This window comes from Lepus europaeus, chromosome 12 (genome assembly GCF_033115175.1).
Source record: "Lepus europaeus isolate LE1 chromosome 12, mLepTim1.pri, whole genome shotgun sequence".
NCBI classification, from domain to species: domain Eukaryota; kingdom Metazoa; phylum Chordata; class Mammalia; order Lagomorpha; family Leporidae; genus Lepus; species Lepus europaeus.
Genome location: NC_084838.1, coordinates 99,865,611 through 99,885,569, shown reverse-complemented (window position 1 = coordinate 99,885,569; position 19,959 = coordinate 99,865,611). Strand labels below are relative to the sequence as shown.

The window sequence follows — 19,959 nt, the reverse complement described above, 5'->3', positions numbered from 1 at the left end:
AGCCGCCTTGAGCATACAAAGCACACACCAAGGTCAGACAGACGACGGCAAAGACCTCTTTGTAGAGCAAAGTTGTTTCTAACAAACTCTTAAATGCCATTTTTTTCTCTTCAATAAGACTGATCTTTACTCTCATCCAGGGTCTTGAATGGTTCTTTCCAGCCTAAAATCTATGAATGCATGTCCACTAGAGTAAGAGACCTCCTAGTAAAATTCTCTGAAGGGGGCTGACCATGACCAACAGAACATTGTGGAATTGACAGTGTGACTGCCAAGGCGAGGTCATAAACCAGTAACTGCCTTGGTTGCTGCTTGCTCTGGGAAAAGCCATCCACCCCATCGAAAGGACACTCAGGCAGCCTTAGCTGAAAGAGGGACCTGCAAAAAAAAGGAACTGGGGCCTCCAGCAGGCACCCAGGTACCACCTGCCAACCCTGTGGGTGCGCCATGCTGAAATGGACCCTCCAGTCCCAGTCTCTGGTGCTGCAACCCAGCCACCATCCAGCAACCCCATGAGAGATTCCAAAGTAGAACAGAGCCACCCCCTAATTCCTGACCTGCAGAGGCTGTGAGAAGCAATACAATTTCCAGCCACAACCAACTAGGATAACTCACAATGAGGAACGACTCTCTATCAGAGTAGGCTTCTCCAGTTTCCTCCACACCCCTGTCCTGCGCAGGCACACATGTATATCCACACGCATACTTTCTAGGGTGACTTTTGATTTTGAGATCCTTGTAGATTCCCATGAAGTTGGGAGCGATCCCATGCACCCTTTATCTCATTTCTCCCAAAGGCAACACCCTGCAGAACTGCCGTATGCTGTTATCAGTAGGACACTGGCATTGATGCAGTCCGGAGTGTGTCAGCTCCCTCCTGACACCCCCATGCTTAATCTCTGGCAACCACCACCTGCGCTCCACTGCCACAGTATCGTCATTTCGAGAAAACCATATACATGGAGTCGCACAGTAGGTAAACTTTTCAGATTGTCTCCTTGCATGCAGTGCGATTCTCTGGGAACCAGGTGGGTTGTTCTATGCAACGATAGTCCATCTTCATTGCTGACTAGTGTCCCACACAAGCTGTGGATGTACCAACAGCTTGTCCAAACTCTCACTCAGTGGGTTGTTCCCAGTGTGGAGTTGTTATGAATAAAACGTCTGTGAACATTCATGTATAGATTTTTGCGTGAGCCTAAATGATCACATCTCTGAGCTAAACGGCCAAGTGCAGAACCGCTGGTTCAAACGGTAGCTGCATTTTTTAGTTTTATAAGAAATTACTTGTGATAAGAAGATACCCCCGGCAAAGACACTGAGGTCCTAATGCTGCTTAGGAGGCCAGGAAGCTGTGATGAAGCTGAGGGTCTTGACACAGAGAGATGGTTCTGGATGTTGAGGCGGGCCACCAATGTAACTGCAAATGTCCCGGCCAGAGGAAACTTTGCCTACAGGTGAGAAAAAGGCGACGGGACAATGGAAGCAGAGACTGCAGTGGTGTGACCACAAGCCAAGGCATGCTGGAGCCACAGGCCTGGAGCTGCAGAGATGTGCACTCTCCCCTGGAGGCTCTAGAACACATCAGCCCTAAGGACACCTTGATTTCAGCCCTGCAAGGCTCAGGTAAGAATTTCTGAACCCCAGAACAGTACGACAATGAGTCTGAATACACTGCCCAGTGTTTTTGTTCTGGGTGCTAGTGGGTCCAGAGAGTGGAGGGTGAGTGTTACCCTAAACAGTCACGTTGTTTCCAGAGTGGCTGTACCATGCCATGTTCCCATCCACAACACATGTGTAGGGGCAGGCGTCAGTCTAGCAGCTAGGATGCCTGCATCCAACACGGAAGGGCTTGGATTCAGTACCCAGCTCCGGCTCCTGATCATACAGAGGCGCCGTGATGACTCACGTAGCTGGATCCCTGCCACTCAAACAGGAGGCCTGAACTGAGCTCCTGGCTCCTGGCTTCAGCCCCTCCCCCGCCCCCAACTCCCAGCCTTTGCAGGCATTTAGGGAATGAACTAACACATGAGGTCTCCCTCTCCCTCCCTCCCTCCTCTCCGCCTCTCAAATAAATAAGTAAAATTTTTGGACAAAAGGCACCTACATTTGCTGTTCTGGCAGTTTTATTTAACCATTCTGATAGGCATATAGTGGTTTCTCTTCATGCTATGAATTTCCTTTGTGGCTATAGATATTGAACATACTTTCATGTGTTTATTTGCTTTTTTCTTTTTTATAATTCTTTTTTTTTTTGACAGGCAGAGTGGACAGTGAGAGAGAGAGACAGAGAGAAAGGTCTTCCTTTACCGTTGGTTCACCCTCCAATGGCCGCCGCAGCCGGTGTGCTGATCCGATGGCAGGAGCCAGGTGCTTCTCCTGGTCTCCCATGGGGTGCAGGGCCCAAGCACTTGGGCCATCCTCCACTGCACTCCCTGGCCACAGCAGAGAGCTGGCCTGGAAGAGGGGCAGCCGGGACAGAACCAGCACCCCAACCGGGACTAGAACCCGGTGTGCCAGTGCCGCAAGGCGGAGGATTAGCCTAGTGAGCCGCGGCGCCGGCCTGTTTATTTGCTTTTAATGAAGTGCCTAGCATGTCCCTGTCCATTTCCTAGTTGATTTTTTCTTACTCTTTTTATTATTTATTATTTATGTATTATTTCTAGCTTATTACTACACAATGTTTATTACTATTTTGGTACTGAATTTTTGAGAATTTTTACCAGCTTCTAGATATTAGTCGTTTGTTGGACATGGACATGTGGTTTCCAAATATTTTTTCTCACTTTGTAGTTGGCCTTTTCTTCTCATTAAAAAAAGTATTTGCGGGGACCAGCGTTGTGGCATAGTGGGTGAAGCCACTTCCCGTGATGCTGCCACCCCAAATGGGCACCAGTTTGAGTCCCGGCTGCTCTACTTACAATCCGCTCCCTGCTAATGTGCCTGGGAAAGCAGCGGAGGATGACCCAACTGCTTGGACTTCTGCTACCCACGTGGGAGACCTGGATGAAACTCCTGGCTTTGGCCTGGCCCAGTCTTGGCCATTGGAGCCATTTAGGGAGTGAACTAGGGGATGGAAGAACTTTCTCTCTGTGTGTCTCTCCCTTTCTCTCTCTCTCTCTCCCTCCCTCCCTCCCTCTCTCTGTAGCCTTGACTTTCAAATAAATAAATAAATCTCTAAAAATAAAAGAGTATTTACAGAATAAAATTTTGATAAGGTCAGATTCATCATTTGTTCTTTCTATGGACTATACTTTTCATGTCAATTCGATGGACTCTGACTTACCCTAAATTCCAAAGATATTTTCTTGTTTTCTAGGAGTTGTATAATTTACATTTTACCTTTACATCTGTGATTCATTTGGAATTAATTTTTGTACAAGTTCTGAGATTTAGGCCAAGATTTTTTTTTTATTTTTGGCCTGTGGATACAGTAATTCTTCCCACTTTATCCTTCATTTTTAAGTATTCTGGGGGGGGGGGGCAGTCTGTACCTTCCATGTAAGTGTTAGAACAAGCTTGTCATTGTCTATAAAATACCTTGTGGGGATTTTGCTAGGAATTGCATTAGAACTGTAGATTGGGGCGGGCATTTGGTGCAACAGCTAAGTTGCCTCTCAGGACACCTGAATTCCCTATTAGAGACCTGGTTCAAGTCCCAGATACCTTGCTCCCAATCCAGACCCCTGCTAATGAACACCCTAGTAGGTAGTGGGGGATGGCTCAAATACTTGGGTCCCTGCCACCCACGTGGCAGGTCGAGATTCAGTTCTGGATTCCTAGCTTTAGGCTGGCCCAGCAGTGGCTCTTGCAAGCATTTGGGGAGTGAACCAGACAGCAATTGGAAGATTTCTGTCTGTCTTTCAAATAAAATGAAAATAAAAATTTTTAATTGAAAAAAACTTACAGATCAATTTTGGGAGAATTGGCATGTTTCATCAGTGTTGAATCTTACTCTGTGAAATATGTACACTTTTGTTTAATAATTTTTTTAACTTTTTTTATTTGACAGAGTTAGACAGTGAGAGAGAGAGACAGAGACAGAGAGAGTTAGACAGTGAGAGACAGAGAGAAAGGTCTTCCTTCCGTTGGTTCACCCCCAAAATGGCCGCCACGGCCAGCGCGCTGCACCGATCCGAAGCCAGGAGCTAGGTGCTTCTCCTGGTCTCCCATGTGGGTGCAGGCACCCAAGCACTTGGGCCATCCTCCACTGTCTTCCCGGGCCACAGCAGAGAGCTGGACTGGAAGAGGAGCAACAGGGACTAGAAGCCGGCGACCATATGGGATGCCAGCGCCGCAGGCAGAGTATTAACCGAGTGAGCCATGACGCCGGCCCCTGTTTAATAATTTTGAGTTCTTTCATCAGCATTTTGTAACTTAGCATACATGGCCTCTACATTTTTGTTGGGTTTAGACTTGAGTAACTCATTTGCACTGCTATGATTGTAAATGTTGTTCACTAATTTCAGTTTCCACATGTTTGGTGTCAGTGTTTAGAAATGAGATTGATTTTGGTGTCAACAGGTTTTCTGCTCCTGGTCTTGGAAGGAAAGCATCCAGTTTTCACTGTTAAGGGTGATGTTAGCTGTGGGGCTTTTGTAAATATCTTTTATCAAGTGAGAAAATTCTCGCTTGTCTCAGTCCATTTTCTGTTGCTACAACAGAGTGCCTGAGCCAGGTGACTTATGGAGAGTATGAGTGTGTGTGGCTCACAGCTCTGGAGGCTGGGATGTCCAGGAACATGGCGCTGGCACCTGGAGAGGACGTCCTGCTGCACCATCACCTGGCAAGGGCATCCCATGGTGAGACAGAGCCGGTGCCAGCTCGGGTCACTCCTCCTCTTCTTGTAGAGTCACCAACTAAGGCCACCAGGAAGGCCCCAGCCCTATGATCTCATCTAACCCTGATCATCTCTCAAAGACCCAATCTCTACCAACACAGGAATCTGGATATGAAGTCTCCAACTCATGAACTCCGGGCAGACACATTCAAACCTTAGCAACCCTACTATTAGTTTATTAAGAGTTTCTACCGTGAATGAGCGTTGAACTTGGCAAATGCTTTTTCTACATCAATCGACATGATCATATGATTTTTCTCATTGAGACGATTGATTATGTTGATCGATTTGCAAATGTTGAACAAAGCTTAAATATCTGGAGTAAATCCTCCTTTGGTCATGGTATTTAATTATTTTTATTTATTGTGGATTTTATTTTATCATGTTTTGCTGAAAATTTCCATATAGGTTCATGAAAGATATTTCTCTTTCCTTTTATCTTTGTTGGTATACATTATTTGGTTTCGGTATCAGGGTAATACTGTTCCCTCTTCCATTTTCTGGAACAGATTAACTAAAAGGGATGTTAATTCTTTAAATGTTCAGTGAAATTCTCCAGTGAAACCATCTGGATCTGGATATTTCTTTTTGGAGAGCTTTTTAATTACAAACTCAATTTCTTTAATGGTTATAAAACTGTTAAGATCGTCTCTTTCATCTTTGTTGATTTGAGGTAGTTAGTGGTTTAAAGAAATTGGAATTTATGAGCATAAAGTTGTTCACAGAATTCCCTTATTTTTCTTTTAATGGCTGCAGAATGTTTAGATAGTTCTAGTTCATTCCTGCTATGAGTGATGTGTGTCTTGTCTCTTCTTATCTTTGCCCATCTTTCTAGGCTTATCAATTCTATTTCCTTTGCTAACATATCATATTTTGATATTGTGGATTTTTTTTCTATCGAGTTCCTGTTTTTATTTTTGTTAGTTCCTTCCTTCTCCTTGTTTTTTATTTCTATTTTAGTTTCTTGAGCCAATTAGATTATTGGCTAGAGAACTTTTCTCTCTCCTAATGTGACAATTTGGAACTATAAGTTTCCCTGCCAACTCTGTACCAGCCCTGTCCCACATATTTTAATACGCTGTAGTTTCATTCTCATTCAGTAACGCATGTTTTAAATTTCCTGGGAACTTCTCCTTGTCCTATGGTTTATTTGTGGCCATGCTTCATTTCTAAGAGTTAGGAGATTTTCTTGTTGTGTTTCCATTATTGATTTCTAATAATTCCATTTTAAATTTAATTCCATCATTGTCAGAGAACAGACTCTGTGAGACGTTAGTTACTTCAGATTTTGTTAGATTTGTTTCATACAACATGTGCTTCATGGACACTTGAAAAGAAGGGTTGATCTCTGGTTTCATGGCCGCTCTGTCTGTGTGTTAGATCCTATTGGTTGATCCTGTGATTCAGTTCTTGTATGTCCTTACTGCTTTTCCATCTAGTAGTTCTAGAAGTTGCTTGCAGTGGGTTACTGACATCTTGAACTATGGTTGTGGATATATATAAACATCTTTGTCATTGTTTCTGATACAAGAATGAGTTTGTGTTACACATTCTATGCTGCATCCTGCTATTCTCACCCAACAGTGTCCTGTGAAAACCTCTTCAAACCAATCATTGTATTAGGATTCTAATTGTACTAGGACTCACTTTTTTAAATGGCTGCATGTTAGTCAATGGTGTAAATGCACCAGAACGAATCCTACTACTGTCTAGTGGGACATTCACTTTGTTGATGGGTGATGGGATTCCCAGCTGTGATTCCACTGGCCTTTGCAGGGTGATTTTTGGTTTTGGTGATGGAGGTTGATGACTGGAAACTCCAAGTCGTTGAGCTGCTTACAATAGGCAGCAGGGGCTGGGGAGGAGGTAGAAGTGAATTCCCATTGAGCCTTGTGATAAAATAAAGTGTGGCTTTGGAAATTGTCAACTGCTGGACGTGTAGACTGTAACAAGCAAGAAGTAAGAAAGCCCTGTCATCTTTTCTTGACAAAAGAGAAGCTGTATCTTTGACAAAGGTCAAGTTCTCTCTCAGCAGTATGGGCACATGAACTAAAGGCCCAGGTTTACTCTTAGGGCTGGACCAGGTTCTGAAACTAGAGTATATACTGACCCTGGCCAAACCCATAATTCCACCCTATTCTTTACTACGAGCAGGGTCTCTTAGACCTAATTTACAGAGCAGAATATAAACAAATGAGACAATCTGGGATATGGCAGAATGATGGCAGCAGAGGAGAGAAAGGTAAGGTTGGTGGAGAGAAGGCCAAGGGCAAACATAGCTTTGGTTATCTCAAAGATGGCTCTGGTGAGGAAGCAGCTGGGTTCTGCAGGGCTCGAGAGGGCCAGTGTCAGCCCGTGGGGCAGGGGGGAGTAGGTCAGCATGTGCAGAGCACAGTGGCCAGCCATGGGCTGGTCACTCCACTCAGCAGGGAGCCACTGAAGGAACTCGAGCAGAGCCAAGCTTCTACACCTATGTGGGTCCGGTCCAAGTCACAAATGCCCAGAGCTGTCTGGTGTCATGCTTCTCTCTGACCATCCCAGTGTGTGCTGTGCCCTCGGCCAATGCCACGCTCAGCCCCACTCCAAAGAGCTCACTCTGCCTCTCCTTCAGAGACCCCCAGCTCTCCACCCACCCAGCCTGGATACTTCCCCACCTCCTTCATGAAGCCTTTCCTGATAGCCACAGCCCACTATAATAGCTCTTCCCACATATAATCAGTACATTGTGGAACATGAAATTTTTGTTTTATTTCTAAAATGGGGCAGCTCTTTCTGTTCTGCAGGATCCCAAGTTCCTTTTAGACAATCACCCTTCTCCTTTTCACAACCCCAAACACCTTGCACAGCACAGGGTACACAGTGAGCCCTCAAAAGCTACTTGTTGCACAGTTCATTCCCCTGTTCTGGTTTCTATGCCCATGGCTTTCATTAGAGGCAGGAGTACGTGGAGCTGTTAGGCGTTTAGCTTTCTGTTTGGAAGTGTCCCTGTGAAATTTGTCCATACGATATTTTAACCTAATAATGATCTCTCATGGTGCTCATTAAAATTGAGTTTTACTGAAACCCTCCTGTAATTAGCTTTAAAGAGAAAGAAAACAGAATTCACGGGTCTGCTAACAATGCTTCCCATGCACAGAACAGCCTGTAAAGACTCTATGTGGGCTCTGACCCCCGTGCATTCCAGCTCATAGAAGGAGCAATTGTCAAGGAATTTACAAACAGCACCGAATTCAAAACAGGCCTCTTTGGAGTCACTTTCTTAATCCCAACAGTACATAGAGAGGCCCCAAGGTCACCTTCTTAAGTGGTCACTTCTGATCCGTCCATTGCCCCAAGCCCTACAGCCACCTTTACCTCTCCGTCTTCATATAGCAGGAGTTGGTCACAGGCTCTGTTCCAAGGCAGTGTTGGGCAGAGCTGGCTGCTGTGGTTTGAGCACCATCTGTCCCCTCTGAAACACCTGCTGGAGTTTCATGGCCATTGCCACCCTGCTGGGAGGCGGGGCCCAGAGGGAGGAGTCTGGGTCACGAGGGCAGAGCCCTCCTGAACAAACCAATGCTGTCCAGCAGGACTGAGCGAATTCCTGCCCACCGATCTCTGGATTGGCTACTTTGAGAGCAGGGGCCGTGAAGGAGGTCCCTCTTCGTCTTTGTTTTCACACCCCCACTCCACCTGCCCTTCTGCTTTCTGCCACGAGCTGACATGATGCGGCACGAGGCCCTCCTCCCCATGAACCATGAGACAAAATAAATCTCATTTCTCTATATTTTACCCATTTCTGGCATTCTGTTACAACAGGAAATGGACTAAGGGCTGGCTGACCACCTCTGTCCCACAAACCTTAATCAGCTCAGGCTGCTCTACCAAACACACCCTAGACCGGGCAGCGTAAGCAGCAGGCGTCTGTGGCTCACAGCTCTGGAGTCTGGACGTCCAAGACGAAGGTGCTGGCAGCCGCTCGGTCGGGCAAAGGCCCCCTTCCAAGTGTGCCGACGGCTGTACACACACGGCAGAAAGATGGGGCGGATGCGCCCTGCAGATTGTCCAGAAGGGCAGTAATCCTGTTCACGCTCTTAAGACTTGTCTGGCCGGCGCCGCGGCTCACTAGGCTAATCCTCCGCCTGTGGCGCCGGCACACCGGGTTCTAGTCCCGGTCGAGGCACCGGATTCTGTCCCAGTTGCCCCTCTTCCAGGCCAGCTCTCTGCTGTGGTCCGAGAGTGCAGTGGAGGATGGCCCAAGTGCTTGGGCCCTGCACCCCATGGGAGACCAAGAAAAGTACCTGGCTCCTGGCTTCGGATCAGCGCAGCATGCCGGCCGCAGCCGCCATTAGAGGGTGAACCAAGGGAAAAGGTTCTCTCTGTCTCTCTCTCTCACTGTCCACTGTCTGTCAAAAAAAAAAAGACTTGTCACCTCCCAATTTCCATCATGTTGGTGAGGATTTTCAGCCGTGAATTTGGGGAGGGCACAAACCTCCACTCCACGACGTATCACATGCCACAGTCCAGGCCTTGTATCACACACATGTAAACCTCTCTGGGTTATGGTTTCCTTGAGAGCAGGGGCCATTTAACTCCTTTGGACTCTTGGGGGCCCCAGCACCAGGTACTCACTTGATATGGACTGAGCTGGTAAATACAAACAGACACACAGAGCCACGGATGCCCTAGCAGTGACGTGATGCAGCACATGACGTGATGGGCCCGCTCGTGGCCTAGGAACAGAAGAGCAAGAGGGAGCAGATGCTTATTTGGGCTGAGGTCTGAAGGCTGAAGGCCAAGGTGGGCTGCAGAAAAGAGACCCTGTGGAGGGAGTGTGAGTCAGGAACCGGGGGGGAAGCAAGTGGCTCTGTGTAATTGGATTATTAGGGGCGAGGCAGGAGACGAGGCTCAAGAACAAAAAGGAGGTCAAACTGACAGTTTTTATACTCATCATAAAGAATCTGGGTGGAATCTGGCAAGCAAGGCAAACCACAAGGAACCTTTAATCAGGAAGATGAAAGACATACACTTTAGAAAAACAATTCACCTTGCGGCGCCAGCACACCGGGTTCTAGTCCCGGTCGGGGCACCGATCCTGTCCCGGTTGCCCCTCTTCCAGGCCAGCTTTCTGCTGTGGCCAGGGAGTGCAGGAGAGGATGGCCCAAGTCCTTGGGCCCTGCACCCCATGGGAGACCAGGAGAAGCACCTGGCTCCTGCCTTCGGATCAGCACAGTGCGCCGGCCGCAGCGCGCTACCGCGGCGGCCATTGGAGGGTGAACCAACGGCAAAAAGGAAGACCTTTCTCTCTGTCTCTCTCTCACTGTCCACTCTGCCTGTCAAAAAAAAAAAAAAAAGAAAGAAAGAAAGAAAAACAATTCACCGCATGCACAGAAAAAGGCAAAAGACACACATTTATCTTAATAAGCATAAGATTAAAAAACCTTGATACAAATCCAGCAACCATTTCAGATTTTAGGAAAATGTTTGCAAACTAGATCAGAGGAAATCTTTCTTAGCTTCTAAAAGTGTGTGTGACAGCAAATGCCCTGCCCTGGGTCAATACAGAAGGATTCACTTTGTAGCCAGGAGCAAGTAGGAACCTTTGCCAATAGAATGGATCATTGTGCTCAAGGTACCAGCCAAGGCAGTAAGAAGAGGATTAATATTAGCCAACACTTATTATCCACTCAGCAACAGGATTTCCCCAAATGGAAGTAAAACATAGAAGAATGCTCGTGAGAAATCAGAAACTATCTACATGTCCATCAGTAAGAAACTGAATACATTTTAGCCCATCCATGGTTGGAAGACCAAGTGAACACCAAAAAGAATGAAGCAGAATGATAGGTCCCAGTACTGGAAGATCTCCCAGGCACATTAAATGAAAACAGCAAGCCGCTGAACAGCACGTGGCCATGTGGAATGTTTTGCTTTGATCAACAGAGAGAAGAAACGGGCTGTGAGAAGAGACCAAGATGATGGATGTGAGACTGTTTAGGATCCCAGGGAGTCTATGGGGACCTAATGGCAGGTCCCGGCCTCGTGAAATGTCCCTCCCTTCATCATAACCAGAAGCAAATTCCCCATGTATAGAACTGATTCAGAGCTCAAGGGGCAGATGTCTGCTCACTCCCTACCCACTCCCGGCCCCCAGGTCCAGGGCCAGGCAGAACAAACAGCACCGAGACTCTCTTTCCCCTGCCACCAACAGTGTCCCTGCTGGGGAAGACCAGAGGTGCCCAGACTGAGACTTTGGGAAGGAGAAGAAGTAAGAAGAGGCATGCTAAGGCCTGGATGGTGAACGGGCTCATAGGCATCCAACAGAGTACAGCCCGGGAACCCAGGGAGGAGCTGTGTGCTTGCCGTGCACCTGCCTGTGCAGCCTGTAGAAGGGAGCATGGGGCTGAGGTGAGAGGACCCCAATGCCAGGTTCCCCAGGGGATGAAGAAACACACAGAAGCCTTCACCCTTAACTTGTACCTTGTAACTTGTACCTTGTCCCTCTCTGAGAGGGACCTCAGTAATCCATGTGAGGGGCTGGCTCTTCAAGCAGAGAACAGCCAGGGCTGTCCTGTTTCCCTGGTTCTACCTTGAGAGGTTTCTGCTACTCCCTCTGTGGTAAAAGCTTTCAGGGGCACAGGGTTACCTCTGCTAGCAACCACTTTATGGGCTAATTCTCCATCTGCAGACCCAGAACCTTCTTTTGACATCTGATGTGTTTGAAAGCGGAGGGCAGGGCTTCCGTTTAGACAGGTGGTTGCAGACATTTTTAATATTTGCCAAGTAGAGAGCAACAGTATTAAACACAGCATCATCAGTCCCTGGAGACAGCCAGGAATTCTACTTAATGAATTGTGATCAGATGAAATGCATCTGAATGACCTCAACAGAGAGAACCTCCAGTGTGAGGCTGGGTGAAGGCCAAGTTCCAGAGTCTGAAGAGGTCACCCAGGGTTAAGTTCTTAATGTTGAGAAGGGACTCTTGGCTTCTTTTTGCCTATGCAGTAGAAGTAGGGGAAGGCACCTCCTAGGGCCTTGCCTTCACGTTGAAGGTGGCAGCAGGACAAAAGAGAGCTCTCTGCACATTATTTCTCAGAAAACCTTGGCTTTGGAGGCTTTTGGATATTCCAGTGGCTGCTGAGGAGGCAGGCAGCGCGTAGCTCTGATGGACAAGGTGACACAGCTGCTCGCAATTCCCTTCCTGCAGCTTCCAGAGTCCCCTGAGCCGCCTTTTGGGAGGCTGGAATCATGGCTGGAAACCTGGATCCTCACTGGATGGCGACAGAACTGCCCAGAGTACACATGCAGCAAGGCAAGCCAAGGCCGAGCCCAGAATCCACGGATCACAGGCTTCATGCAACGAAGCCTCTGCCATGCGCCCTGGTAAGAGCAGAGGGCGGATCCCAGCCAGAGGCGCCCACCAGAGCCAAGGAGAGGCCAGCCGGCTAGCAGCAGCAGCAGCAGCAGCTGTCCTCTTCCCACAGGCAAGTCAGGTGGAACAGGAGGGTCCAGGTACTCGCAGAACCTTCTCACCGACTCCCCACGAAGATGAAGATGCACAGCACAGCTTGTATCCAAGGGAACACAGCACTCGGCCCCTGCATCTGGCTGGGGATCAAGTGGTCCAGTGTAACCAGCACTGCTCTGTTTCTTTACAATCAAGACTGTGTTAATCCTGAAATGATCACTCGGGAAAGTTACCAGCCCTAGTACTGGGAGGCACCACCTCGATAGACCGTTGTGTGATGTTGTTTTGTTTTGGTGGGGGGGATTGGAGTGACATCACACTGGAGAAATTATGGTTTTACCATTTGTTCACCTCAACTAAAAATCAGTAATAATGAACTTGCAGAACAAAGAGGAGCTGTAAGGTTTGTTCCACTGTGCATTTACACACATATACATGCACATGCAGCCAATGTCAACATCCACCCTGTGCACACTCACCCATACCTCATGTCAACCTGTTGGGCAATGGCACACACACACATCACATGTCAACATTCATCCTACTGTGCGGTCGCAAACACATATACCCATGTCAACATCCATCCTACTGTGTGATCACACACCCAGCCATGTCAACATGTATCCTAGTGTGTAGTTACACATATACATGTCAACATCCATCCTATTGCAGTCATACACACACACACACACACAAATCAACACCCATCCTTTCGTGCAGTTACATGCATATAACCTAAGTCAACATCTACGCTGTGCACTATCACACACATACAGCTCTCAAACCAACATCCAAGTACTCATAGGCTGTCCTATGTTCTATGGCTCCTACTGTGAAGTTCTACTTATCCACTGCACATTGTAGATATTTCACAGGAAAGTGCAAAATGTTTCCTTCTCATCATTTTCTAGGAAATATGCCCAGCTGGCCATTTCTTTCCATTGTGTCTGTAATTCTCTGATTTCTGAATTGAATGATAGCACTCCACTTTTTCTTGGGCATATATTTCAAAGATTTATTTATTTTATATGAAAGGCAGAGTTACACTGAGAGAGAAGGAGAGCCAGAAAGAGAGAGAGAGAGAGAGAAATCTCCCATCCACTGATTCACTCTCCAAAGAGCCACAACAGCCAGGCCAGCATCCAGGAGCTTCATCCAGGTCTCGCACATGGGTGCAGGGGCCCAAGGACTTGGGCCACCCTCTACTGCTTTCTCAGGCCATAGCAGAGAGCTGGATCAAAAGTGGAGCAGCTGGGACTCAACCTGGCACCCAATGGGATGCTGACCCTGAAGACAGAGGCTTAAGACACTGTGCCACAGCGCCAACCACCTCCTTCGGTATTTTTACTGGAAGTGCTAGCTTCTCCTTGCGGTTCCCTGCAGGTGCTGCTTCCATCTGTGGCTGACTGCTCTGCAAAGCACCCTCGTGGCAGTGTCTGCAAGCTTCGCCAGAGAGCTTCCTGCTGATCCCGCCATGCACATCTGTGGGCCCCTTTCTCCCAATCACAGCTCCGTGCTGGAGCAAGGAGCCGTCCTGGCCTTGAAGCCACTCTTTTCACTTCGGCCAGACACCTGAGCCATAGAGACAGCCCCAGCACAACCAGTCTGCCTCTCCCCAGAGCCAGCACACAAGGTCAGCGTGCTGAGCCCGAGTCTCCCTATCCCGGCCGAGCACAGCCTGACCACTGTTAAGGAGCCAGGACTGGAACCAGCCTGCATGAGGGTGTGCATGTCTGCCTATGAGGCTGCCTGCTCTCAGGACTTTACCTAAATGGTATTTGTCATGCATTCCTCGGAAATAGGACAATAGTCAAGGGTAAGCCTCGTCGGGAGGCCGAGAGCATCGGCCTGTTCTCTACAGGGTCAAAGTTTCACTAATCATTTATCTGTCAGGAGGATTTTTAAACACGAACATCAGAGAAATGGATGAGATCATGGGGTATTTCTGGAAATGTGATACTTACAATTTTCTCACGAGAAGAAAACAGCTGCCACCCAAAGTCATCACAAGTCATCTCCCTGTGATGTGTATGTTGTGTGTATGCATTTGGGGTGTGTGTGTGGTGGGTGGTGTGTGTGTATGTGTTGTGCAGTGTGTAGTGTGTTCATTTATCTATGCTTGTTTCACATAAAAAGAGACACTACAGGTTTACCTATTTGTTTCAAAATTTTCTCAGACTATTTAGACAAAATTTACATGCAAGCAATCCATACTATGAGATTTTTCAAGGCAAATTTTAAGGCAAAAAGATCAACATTTAAAGTTCAACTCCACATTAAGGAACCATTTTAAATCTAGAACTAAAACCAAACTCCACCAATTCCACCATGATCAATTACAACAGACACACAGGCGGTCCTCGGCTGTCAAGAAATGCCTGTCCGGATAAGCCCATCATAAACTGCAAACACCTCCCACACACCCTGGCCCAGCAGCACCGTGCCCTGCAGAACCCGGCTGCTCCCTGAGGATCCCACCGACCCTACTGCTCACTAGGAGCTGCCCTGGCGACTGCCACCACCCAGAGGTGCCAGAGAGGATCCACCTGCAGGATGCGAGCCCAGGAACGACCCAAATTGAACATCCAAGCGTGGTTTCTGCCGAACGCCAAGCACTTCACACCATCACAAAGTCTTAAGATCCTAGGCTGGAACCTCACAATTCAAGGATCATCCGTACTCAAATAGCTTTGCTGATGGCTGTTCTGTATGGTCTTTGTTCACAGCTACGAAAACTTAGAGATTGAAAAAAAAAAGATATAACATTTTAACAAAACCTAAGTCAAGTGAAAAAAATCATAAATTTTAGAATAACTGCAATTTATACATACTATAAAGGCAGCAGCAGATTTATAAGTAAAACAAAATATTTATCCCACCCCAAGTATCATCAGATTCTCAAAGGAGAGAAAGAAAATTATTTTGAAAGAGTTCTTGTCAAAACAAGGCTTTATCTGGGGCAATAATTTGCTCCTTTTCTGACTCTTAAAATCTCCTCTAAATAGCTCATCATTTTGATTGTCAGTTAAGGTGTGACACTGTCTGACTGATGGGGTCATCGGCAAAATTTACGAACGGTGTAATCCTGCTCACTCAGTGCTGGCCTCCACGGTCTTAGCAGCTCTGAGCAGTGGTCACTTAACCTCATTGCTTTTAAACTGGGTCTGCTGATTCTTGCCAAAGGCACTTGGGTCAGTTGGTGTCCTTTTTTAAGTTTGTGATGTGCTCTAAAGGGGAGTCATTCTTCTGGGGGCCCCTTGTGGGGGCCTCCTTGTCCCAGCCTCATCCATCGCCCCATTGGGTGGCTCCAAAGCTGAAGCTCAAAGCTGCTCTCTTCATGGGCCCAGAGAGTCTTCAAGAACTAAACACCCAGAACAGGCATTTTGGCCTACTGGTTAAGACTGGCCTACTGGTTAAGATGCCCACATCCCATTTTGGAGAGCCTGGGTGTGGCTCCTGACTCCAACTTCCTGCTAATGCAGTGGTGAGAGTTCAAGTGACCAGGTTCCAGCCATCCATGTGGAAGACCTGGATGGAGCTCCTGGCTCCAAGTTCGGCCCACTGCCATCATTTGGGGTGAGAAGCAACCAGTGGAAGTTAACCTGTCTCTCTCTATCCAACTCTATCTGCCCCTCTGCCTATCAAATAAATAATTTTTTAAAAGTAAAAAGATACAGGTGGATTTAGTGAATATCCCTTCAGGCTCCTGAACTGTTCATGTCCATCCTTCCTTCCTAACAAGGAAGAGCATGGAACACCAGCAGTAGCCCTGGAAGTGTGGGGCCCTAACCATCTCTGACTTCAGGGCAATAAGAACTAAAGATACACACCACCAACATCAATACTTGCTTGTATTTCTACCAACCTGTTAGGTCCAAATAGAAAATAGTCTCTAATGGAATGTCAATCAAAATAGTCATCATTCTTTGCTGTTGGATTTTTCTTTTTTATCAAGGGCATATCTTGTCATTCACCCCCTTAAAATCCCCAAAAGAAAAGCACAGGTGTCAGGTGTGTGTAGAGGAGTAAAACGGTGTCACCAGCGAAGCCAATCTGACCTGCATACAAAACTCGAGCCTGGGTGAGCCGGGCCTTCCGCTTGTGCGTAACGATGATGGTAGGAAGGACCAATTGTGTATGTTAGAATTCTAGAGTGGCTCAGGCACTAGAATTCTAGGTCCTTCCTTAATTAACATCATGAGCTGCTGCTCCAATAATCTGATGTTTCTGAGATGATCAGAACCCACCAGACTCTGCGTTCATCCTGCCTGCCTGCTCTCACATAACCAGATGAAGTTGAAATGACTTGGAATTATAATTCCCATGTGTAATCTCCTACTCTCACCTGCAAGTAGGTATAGCAAGTATTCCTAGGAGAGAAGAAAATGTAATAATGACAGAGAATGTGCATTCTCCATTTGGGGCTTTCTTTAATTTAGGGAAAAGTCACATCTAAGAGAATAATACATCCTTTCCCAAGCTCTCAACCTTTGGATCTCATCATTGACATGCAGTCATATTATAAAAGGTACCCATTTCTATCCACCTGAAATCATTTACAGAACATTCATGAATCAGTAAACACCTCCAGACTGTGATTTTCCATTCAGTCTCATCATTTTTCAGTAAAACAAGTTCATCGTTTTCAACTCAACAGTGTGAGGATTTGCACATGTGTGCCAACAGAGGGCCATGTGATAATCTGGATCCTACAGGCACACGAGAACTAATCCTTTCCTGTCTGGTTTCCTCTCTTCGTGATTTCAAACTTCTCTAGGAAAGCAGAAGCCATCAGTCTCCAACTCCACGACCAGCTGGCACCATGGCTCACAGCTGCTGATGCCCAAGGGGGCAAACCACGACGGCACAGAGCTCTTCCCAGTCCCAGGACACAGACGGCAGGGAGCAGTCCCAGCCCTCACTACTGTCACAAAATTTACACCCATAGAACGGCCACGCACAGCAGACCTAGTTTAATGCATTCACCATTGAATGGCCATATTTCGGCCAATAGAACTGGTTGTCTGCCTTCATTCTTCAAAAAAAAAAAAAAAAAAGCAAAACCCTAAGAGATTTTTTTAAGGCAAACTTTAAAGGCATAAGTTGGAGAATTGCCCTCCAATTTGAAAACTACCCTCTGTGTTCAACACAACCAGTACGAGACATCTTCAAAAAGTTCATAAATGTAGATTATGAAATAGGATTTTGCACCAAAATAAATCTATCTTTTAATTCCATTTTTTCCACGAACCTTTTGAAGTCCTGTAGAACAGAAAGCTTTGCCAATGTCTATTTATCTACTTTAAATGGAGAATTTTTTTTAACGACAACCATACTAACACTGTATAAGTCATTAATACACTCTGCTGTCACAGTTTAACATCAAAATTGTCAGGTTTTTTTTTTTGGGAGGGGGGTTTGGTTTTGGTTTTTCTTTTTTTTTTTTTTTCTTTTTTTTTTTTTTTTTTTTGGCCCTTGGTTACATAATTTGAATAAGCAATGCAAGATTAGTATTCATTTCCTTTTCAGATAAACCCAACTAAATGTGCATATTTTATATTGATCTACATCCCTTTTGGTAAAATCAGAAGCTAAAATGCAGGTGAAATTAAAACACAGACTCAAAAGAGAAAGGGACCCAATCTGTAACACCAGTGGTCACATTCAGTTAGGCACAAAGTGAACCACGTCCTTTTTATATCTTGGCTCCAAAATGCCCACGGTACTACATCATACCTGAGGACACATTCTGGTGAATTCTTACACTGGGTCTGAGCCAGTGTTTACATCCTGCTGTTTTCTCAATGTTACCAGCACTCCGTGGGCAGAGAGTGTGTGTCTTTTCCAATAAAAAGTCACGCCTTGGAGCGGCAGGACTGAAATGACAATTTGGATCCTTCCCCCACTTGCCTAGGGGTAAAGCAGCTCACTGCTACCTGACAGACAGGAGGCAACTGGTGTTGGGCACAGTAACTGAACTGGGCTGAGGAGTTCCTTAAATAGGGGAACGTGATTGCATAAGGCAGGAATTGGACTGAATCTATCCTGCTTTTACGATTCTTTGTGCTGGAGGGGGAACAGGCCTGTGTAGACCCTGCCTGGTGCAGCGCCCCCCTCCCCGGTTAACCTATTTCAATGGAAGACCACAGTCACTACCCAAAACATCCCAAAGGGTCTTTTTGCTGCGGTAAAGCAAAAGCGACCCTGGTGAAAGACTTAAACACCAGAGAAAGCCTTGCGGAGGGAGAAAGTAGAACCCTTTTAAGAGAATGCATGACAGCGTTTGGCCTGGCTTGCCAGGGCTGGGGATTCTGGCTTTGGGGGGAAGAAAACGTACCTCCTCCCTACTCTCAACCTCCTACCGCCAGGGGAGCACACAGCAGTAGTGACACTCCTGCACCTGTAACCCCAGAGACTGCACAGGTATTATTAGCGTGTTCCAAGTACACCAGGTAGGCCTGAGCGCCGCGGCCGGGGACACTGGCCAGACCTCTGAGGAAGCCAGGCGGTGAGGGCGCGCGCAAGGAGTGCAGCCCGGGAGCAACCAGGACAGGGCGAGGTCACCCAACCGTTCCACTGCTTCCCAACCGAGGCGGAAGAGGCGCATTTGTAGTTCTCTCCTCGCGGCTGCCAAGCGAACAGCTCGCTGAGGAGCGCCGCGCGACTGCCCGCCCCGAACGCGGCAGTCCTGGGCGCTCCCCGCACCCCAGGCTGCAGCGAACCTGCCTGCCCCACCGAGGCGGCCCTCGTCGGGCCCGTGCGCGCACCCACCTTGACCACGTAGGTGACTCCCGGCCCCAGCACCTGGTCGCTGGCGTGCGGCGCCCCCCGGGGGGGTCTGGGCAGCGGCTCGTCGCCCGGCCGGCCCTTCCTGGCGGCGCTCATGCTCAGGGCCGGAGCGCGGGGCGCGGGGGCCGCGCTGCCGTCCGGGGCGGCCAGGCTGGGCGCGCTGCAGCTGCCCGAGAGCCGCGCGCCCGCCCGCTCCCGGGCGGCCGACGACAGGCCGCGAAGGCCGGAGCTGGAGAGTTTCAGGTGGGACACCTTGTGGAGCAGGTGGCCCAGGCTGCCGGGCCCATCGTCGGGCGCCTTGCGCAGCGCCTCGCCGGACACCAGGTAGGGCGCCGCCGCGGGGGTCGCGCGCGCCGCCGAGACCTTGCCGCCGCCGCCGCCGCCGCTCACCGACAGGCTGTGGAGCAGGTCATCGACCGATGTCACCGAGTCATTCCTGAAGCGGTTGTACTTGGTGCGCGGAAGCATGCCCCTCCGTGGACTCGCCACATCCGCCCGGGCGCTGCTGGTGCCGGCCCCGGCGCGGGCTGCCGCGCATAGCAGGCGAGCCGCGGGCCCCGCAGCGGGACAGAACCTGGGGGTCCCGGGACAGCCTCTTGGAGAGGGACGACAGAGCCGGGGCGCGGTGCCCTCCCGCCACTAGAAGCCAGCGCCGCGGCGGCCTCGCAGCCCGGGCCCCGGAGCCCGCTGCCTGGGGTTGCGCGTTTGCTCTGCTAAAGTCATAGTTGCTCTCTGATGGAGCGCCCAGCTGCTCCGGGCTGCTCACAGCGAAAGCAGACTCACTGGGAGAGGAGACCCTTCTCAACAAAGGCTCGTGAGCGCTGCAAATCACTTCCTGTAGGGGAAAAAAAGAGAGAGAGAGAAGAGAAAAAAACGACATCCA

At 48.3% G+C, this 19,959-nt stretch overlaps 1 protein-coding gene across 1 annotated transcript in view; it reads right to left on the bottom strand.

The window, feature by feature from the left end:
- Nucleotides 1–19,544, bottom strand: part of SHC3 (SHC adaptor protein 3) — a 169,610-nt gene extending 150,066 nt beyond the window's left edge. Inside the window, exon 1 of the mRNA XM_062206804.1 lies at nt 19,059–19,544. Coding sequence (XP_062062788.1) covers nt 19,059–19,544 — 486 coding nt within the window. The remainder of the gene's footprint in view (nt 1–19,058) is intronic.
- Between the last annotated feature and the right edge of the window lie 415 nt (nt 19,545–19,959).